We start from the raw sequence: 6,976 nt of genomic DNA, 5'->3' as shown, positions 1-6,976 counted from the left end.
TAAAGGTTTCTTTTGATAGATCAGAATTTTCCAAATTTTGTGTGTGTGTGTGTGTGTGTGTGTGTGTGTGTGTGGCTGGTCAGTTCAGGGATTGAACCCTGTATCTGTGTTATCAGCACTTCATTCTAACCAACTGAGCAACTAGCCAACCCAAAAGTTCATTTCTGTAGTTCTTCAAAATGCTTATTTGGGGGGAAGAAAAAGAGAGGTTTCCAGAGTCAGATAAGGTTTGGGAAAAGCTTCATAGTACACTGTACAATACGTTTGTGTACACATTAGGATTTTTAAGGTTCTGAGAAGTCCTGCAGAAATAAAAATCTTGTTTAACTTTGTTTAAATTGGCATTTCCTAATTTATTTGACAAACCATAGCACCTCTGCAAATCACTCCTGCCTTCCCAGAAAGGAAGTTACTTTCCCTTACTTACCCCGCTGAGGAAACAGTGCTCTGTGGAGTGCATTTTGTGAAGTACAGATCTTAGTTTATCTCTGTTTATATAAACAAGTGACTCGGAGCCTAGATTCACTAATATGTACTAAGTATTTTGTGTCAAAGTTCTTGATTATCTAAAATTAAGCTTCCAACAATTTGTGGAATAACAGTTACTAACCAAACAAGAAGTGTTAGGTTTTCTGTCATTCTCATTACTAAAACTTATCTACAAAGTACAAGGTCATCTCCTGAGGTCCCTGCTCTTTCTAAGAGTATGATTCCTGAGTGCCCAGCAATGCAGCACCAATTCCATGGCACTTATTACCAGATGAACATTCCAGGAAAGAGCACAAGCTTTCAAAACAATGCATTATTCCTTTACAGATGTCAAATATGTGAGGAAATTTAATGAAGGCAACACTGGATAGGACAATATTTTAAAGGTCCACAGAATAAATTCTTTCTGCTCTGGGAAATGGGGTCATGAGACATCAGGANATTCCAGGAAAGAGCACAAGCTTTCAAAACAATGCATTATTCCTTTACAGATGTCAAATATTTGAGGAAATTTAATGAAGGCAACACTGAAATTTAAAGGTCCACAGAATAAATTCTTTCTGCTCTGGGAAATGGGGTCATGAGACATCAGGAAATGTTCTCACCGATTTTGAGTGGTGCATCTGGGGCTGGAGTTGCATAGAGAAGATTCTCTGGTTTGAGATCACGATGGACAATCCCATTTTCATGTAGGTACTAAATAGGGAAAATAATGAAGTAACATTTGTGTAATTCTATTTATGGTTCCAACATCTATATTTAATCTTTTAAGAACTGTAATAATATTAAATTATGTGACTCAACAACACACACATATTATGATTTAAAAAAAACACCATAAAGGAAAATAGGTTTTAAAGAATCCACATTAAAGAATAGCTTATGAACAGTTGCCTAAGGGTAAAATACAATTTAAATCAATTCCCAGAATGAAACATTTACTCTTCAGAGTATATAAGTTACAGTTCTCTTTATGCATATTACTATATCATCTGGAATTGGCTAATTATTATTATAATAAAGGCAAAGTGCTATGTATTAAATTTTGTCTGGTTTATTATCTGAAAAGCATAACTGTATGAGTGATCTTAGAAACTCACAACCATAGCAAAGACTTTATAATTATTGTTTGAACAGACATTTAGGTGTGAGTAGTTATTATGGAGCGCTATCCTTAATAAGATAAATAGTGTTTGATGATAATGAATGCTCTCATAGGCTCTTCTGAGAATTAGTAAATCTGATAATACAGATATTAAAAGTTATGTTTGAAATAAACTTAAAGATCCCCTCTAACAACTCCACTCATTTTATTGTATATTAAATTGTTTTGTAAAATTACGTGTAATCACACATGTAGCATATTCTCATTGTAAATACTAAAGTCTTACCCGACCTCCCTTCCGCCTGTTCCAGTCCCCTCTTCAAAACTAATCACTCATCAGTTGGAAACTTTTATTACAAAAAGTTGGTTTGAAGTATTTTTCTATGCATTCACAAACATAGGTATATGTATACAAGGAGATATTCCTGATTTTATCTATTTTCTTAAATGTACCATTAATATACATTTTTAACAGCTTTTTTTTTCACCTAACAATACATCTTTGAAACCTTTCCTACATATCACTTTAGCTTATTCATTTAACTGTTGCATCCATTTTATTGGGTGCAACATAATTGGTTTTGTTATTCTTTTTTTATGGACATTCAAGTTGCTTTTTGTTTTTGAAAAATTAAAAGTAATGCAGTGATAAACATTTTAGCACTTGCATATTTGGTATTTCTGCTGGAATTTCTCTAGACAGATAACTGGATGCTGGTCTGGTGGCGGGATCAAAAGGTATATAGAGTTTTTATTTTAATACATATTGCAAAATCACTCTCCTAAAAGACTCCATCAATTCTCATTCACACAAACAATGTATGTGTATATGTTAATATCTTTGCTAAATCTCTATTTTTTAATTAGTGAGCTGGAGTATAAAGATTGTGTCTCGAGCTTGGTTTAATTTGTCTTTCTCTGTTTACTAGTATGGTTTTTCTTCAAATGTTTGTTGGTCTATCAGTTCTCCTCTTCTATGAATTGTCTGTCATTGCCTTTTCCTGTTTTTCTGTTGAGTTAATAGAAAAAGTTGCAGGTGTGCTATAGTCTTTCTGTTCTCCTATCTCATGCAGGAAGGCAGGAAGTCCTTTCTTTCTACTCAAGCCAAATAAGGGCGGGGCAGGTGTGGCTTCATGATGATTTAGTGACTTGGGGAAACAGGGACTGATAGCTGGCTCACTCATGAAAAACTGAAAGATGAGTGGATGGTAGGAACAGGTGAATGAGAAGTCCTCAGTGAGATTCGGCTACCCTTTGATAATTGCCAGACAAGGATGCCCATTTCTTACGAGCCCAACGTGGACTCTGCAGAAGGGAATCGGACATGAGTCTCATTGAGGAGCTCCTTCACAGGAGTGTTTTCTCCCTGGTGATGCCACCTCAGTATCTCAGGAAGCAGAACGTGAAGGTGGTGACTCCAAGTGGCCAAGGAGCCATCGTAATAACTTCGTATAGCATACATTATACGAAGTTATACGATACTCAAGCCAAATAAGGGCGGGGCAGGTGTGGCTTCATGATGATTTAGTGACTTGGGGAAACAGGGACTGATAGCTGGCTCACTCATGAAAAACTGAAAGATGAGTGGATGGTTGGAACAAGTGAATGAGAAGTCCTCAGTGAGATTCGGCTATCCTTCGATAATTGCCAGACAAGGATGCCCATTTCTTACGAGCCCAACGTGGACTCTGCAGAAGGGAATCAGACATGAGTTTCATTGAGGAGCTCCTTCACAGGAGTGTTTTCTCCCTGGTGATGCCACCTCAGTATCTCAGGAAGCAGAACGTGAAGGTGGTGACTCCAAGTGGCCAAGGAGCCATAAATACGTTCCATAAGAGAAAGAACAATAGACATTTGTAACCTGCCAAATCCAGAGATCAGCAATGCCAGGCCATATTTGTAACAGGTGTTTCTTACCCCCATCCCCTCTTCTACTCCACACCATCACCCTCACATCCCAACCCTGGAAAGACCACAAACAGCATCCATCTCGTTAGAAAAGAACAAGAAAAAGAGAAAAAACGATGAAGTCTCCCTATCCCCCATATTTATAAATTGTAGCTCTCCAAGGTCCAAGGTGGGGAAGGGTAGAAATTTAAAATTGGTTTGAGTCTAAAATTCTGGTCTTTTCCTTACCCAACAGAGATTGAAGAAGCTATGGGAGTTGCCTGAAATTTTATTCATGGAGGGGAAGAATGAATTCACAGAGTGGATTTTCCAGAACAACAGTGACAAAAACTGAAGTTGATTTTGCTCATGTCTCACCAGGTCTAGCTCACTCATTACAGAAGGTAATTATCACATTCAGATAACATCTTATATGTTCTAAGCACTTACTATATCCCATACACAATTATAAACACCTAATACTTGTTAACTCATTTAGTCTTCACAACAACTCTAGGAAGTAAGCATAGGGGCCAAGGAAAGACATCCCCTTCAAAACCCTGAAGATTCTCTAAAAAAAAAAATCACGTGATAAACACAGATTAATATGAACAAAAGAAATAATAAAATTCTTTTGATTGTAGTTTTATGTAACATGGGAGCCTTCAGAATGTAGACCCAAAGATATAACGAACATTGTCGATATTTATACTTAGGTTCTAGGAAGTAGGCACAGCCATGTAGAAATGTGAAAAGACAAGAGAAGTGTGATCTAATGCTAACACAGTGAATGGGGAAACCCAGCAGGGCCTGTCTGTTCAGATTCTTCTTGGCTTCTCTGTGTAGCATTCATTCCTCTAGGGTAGCGGGCAGGACTCTTTCTGGATTGGGGTCTTACGACGTACAATCAGACAACATAGGTCAGGGAATTTTTTTATGGCCAGCTCCAAGACAGAGAGGCAGGGGGAAGACTAAAGTATATCTGTAACCCCTCCTTGGGGAAGAGGCATTCTAGTTTCTATGGCTTGCCTTGGGAGAGAATGAGGCTGAGAGACAGGAGGGCAGGAGTAGGTAAGAGGAAAATTTTGCTTTTGAGGCCGCTGAGGCCTTCTCTTTGGGGTATTGCTTTCTGGGCCCCAACATAAGTCCTCTAATGTTTTAGAAATTAGGAAACTGAGGCACAAAGAGGCTAAGAGATTTGTACAATGTCAAAACTAGGCATGGTAGTTGGGATTCAGACTCGTTGCCTAGTACATGATTCCCACGGAGATGCTCAATGAATAGTTATTACTTGACTGATTAAGGGGAGGGAATGAGAGGGAAATGAAAATGAGAGAGAGATGGGGAGAATAATGGAGAGGGAAGTAATGAGAGTGGAAGGAGAAATGAGAGAATGATGGGGGACCATGTTTGGCCTTGAATGATACCCGGGGAAAACCTGCCATATCCCCTGAGAAGGAAGATATTGTATCTTGATATAAGCTGGGTTTGAAGGGGAAGAGCAGAGTTCTTCATACAGTAGTAGCTTTGGAACATACCAAAGAATTGCATAGCTTGGGACCAATAGAAAATACTGATATCTCCCCCAGTACTACCCAATTTAGAAACTCTATTGCTTTGGGAAGAAAATGACACTAAAAATAGCAACACAAAACCAAAAACAAATGAAATGATTTGCTAAGTTTTGGTTTAGCAAAGTACTATTAATATGAAGATTCTCATTAAATGTTGTGACTTTATGAAACAGGAATGGTAGTTATGTTCTAAGTGCAAATTACACAAAAAATAACAACAACAACAACAACAACAACAAAACATTATGTGGCACTCCATAAAGGAGAGCTAAACTGGAAAAAAGAATGAAAGTTTTAGAGAAAATAATAGAATTAGGACTATGCACTACGAGAGGAACAAATATAAAAACAAAATAGCAATGAATTGCTAAAAGTCATAATCCTGGCTTTTAAAAGAACATGCAAGAATAATTTGCTACAAATTATTTGGTGTAGAAAGATTATCAAAAGTCATGATATAATCATATACATATGTGTGGGGGAGGCATTTAAATGTATTTGACAAAAAAATGGCAGGATTCATCATTTCATTTTTGTTTAGATTGACTGGTCACTTTCCACCAATAGTTCATTAACCTTTTCATTATCTCAAGTCAGGCAGCCAGGAAGAAGAAAAACATGTTGGGTATGATTTTCTGTCTTCCCCCAGGGAGATACAATCATTAAAAGTAACAACACTTTTAGAACACAAGATCTCAAAGTTTTTGGTCTCAGGAACCCTTTATATTAAAAAAAATTATTGAGGACCCCAAGGAGCTTTTGCTTATGGAGTTATACCCAGTATTATTTACTCTATCAGTAGTTAAAACTGAGAAATTTAAAAATACTTATTAATTTTAGAAAAGCAACAAGCTCATGACATATTAACATGTACAACATCTTAAAATAAAAATAACTATTTTCTAAAATAAAAAAAANAAGAAGAAATGCCTTCACACACCCTCCGAACGGTTCTTGGGGACCCTTCAGGAATCTCTAGTCTATACCTTAAAAACTGCTGTCTTAGAGCATCTGAAGAGATAAAAGGAGCAATTTAAGAGCTGAATAATAGGCATGCTTCACTTTATTTTCAAACTGAATTTTACATAAAATGCACACTTCTAATCTCATCAAGCACTAATCTCATCACTTCAAGATCACCGTACATAGAGAACAGGAAAAGAAAAGAAAATTAAAGAAAAACATGCTCCTTAAAATTTTATGGTCATGGGAAAATGGGCAAAGACATTTTATAATATATTAATGATATAGGAGAACTAATAAAGACATATCTAATTATGCAGAAACATTTTATCAAGATAGTGCTGATTTCAGCTATATATTACTTAAATCAGGGATTCAACATAGATAAAAGCACTAGAAAAATAAGAAACATAACTAGATATTCTAGAACAAACCATGTGTTAAAAGTAATCGTAATTAAACTAAAGACAAGCTAGGAAACCAAAAAAAAACCCTAAACAACAGCTTGGAAGATTTAGAAAATCTTCTATATTAGTTTGATGATTTTAATGAAGACAGAAATAATAAACTTGACAACAATTGTAGGACCTAACTACTAAAGGTTATCTTGACAAATGTTAACCTTTCATAAAGACATTGGAAGAGCAAATAACCAGGTGTGCACAAATTAATTCAAACCTTAAGGAATTAAAAAGAAGCAGGAGGAGGAGAGGAGTCAGAGGCAGGAAAGCACAATTAATTTGCTGGCTCGATTTTTTTTTTTAAATATAAGATGACAAATGTAACTTTATCTGTAGCATAGTAAAGATAGGAAACAAATATATTTTTAAGGATTTTGTATTAATAAATTTAATGTTTGGTGCCTCTGTTTTGATTAAGATTGATATAAGAAATAATCGTTTTAAGTTTTTTTTGCATTGTTTCTGAAACAATGATTAAAGAACAACTTCATGAGAGG

At 36.0% G+C, this 6,976-nt stretch overlaps 1 protein-coding gene across 1 annotated transcript in view; it reads right to left on the bottom strand.

Moving 5' to 3' along the window:
* The window catches only part of CAMK4 (calcium/calmodulin-dependent protein kinase IV), a 159,266-nt gene that overhangs the window by 39,153 nt on the left and 113,137 nt on the right, over positions 1 to 6,976 (bottom strand). Inside the window, exon 6 of the mRNA XM_008587851.1 lies at positions 1,095 to 1,185. Within this exon, the coding sequence (XP_008586073.1) occupies positions 1,095 to 1,185 (91 nt within the window). The remainder of the gene's footprint in view (positions 1 to 1,094; positions 1,186 to 6,976) is intronic.

Source organism: Galeopterus variegatus, unplaced genomic scaffold (assembly GCF_000696425.1).
Source record: "Galeopterus variegatus unplaced genomic scaffold, G_variegatus-3.0.2 Scaffold4571, whole genome shotgun sequence".
In the NCBI taxonomy this organism is placed as follows: Eukaryota; Metazoa; Chordata; class Mammalia; order Dermoptera; family Cynocephalidae; genus Galeopterus; species Galeopterus variegatus.
The sequence above is the reverse complement of the archived record's forward strand: the minus strand, read 5'-3'. Positions and strand labels throughout refer to the sequence as shown.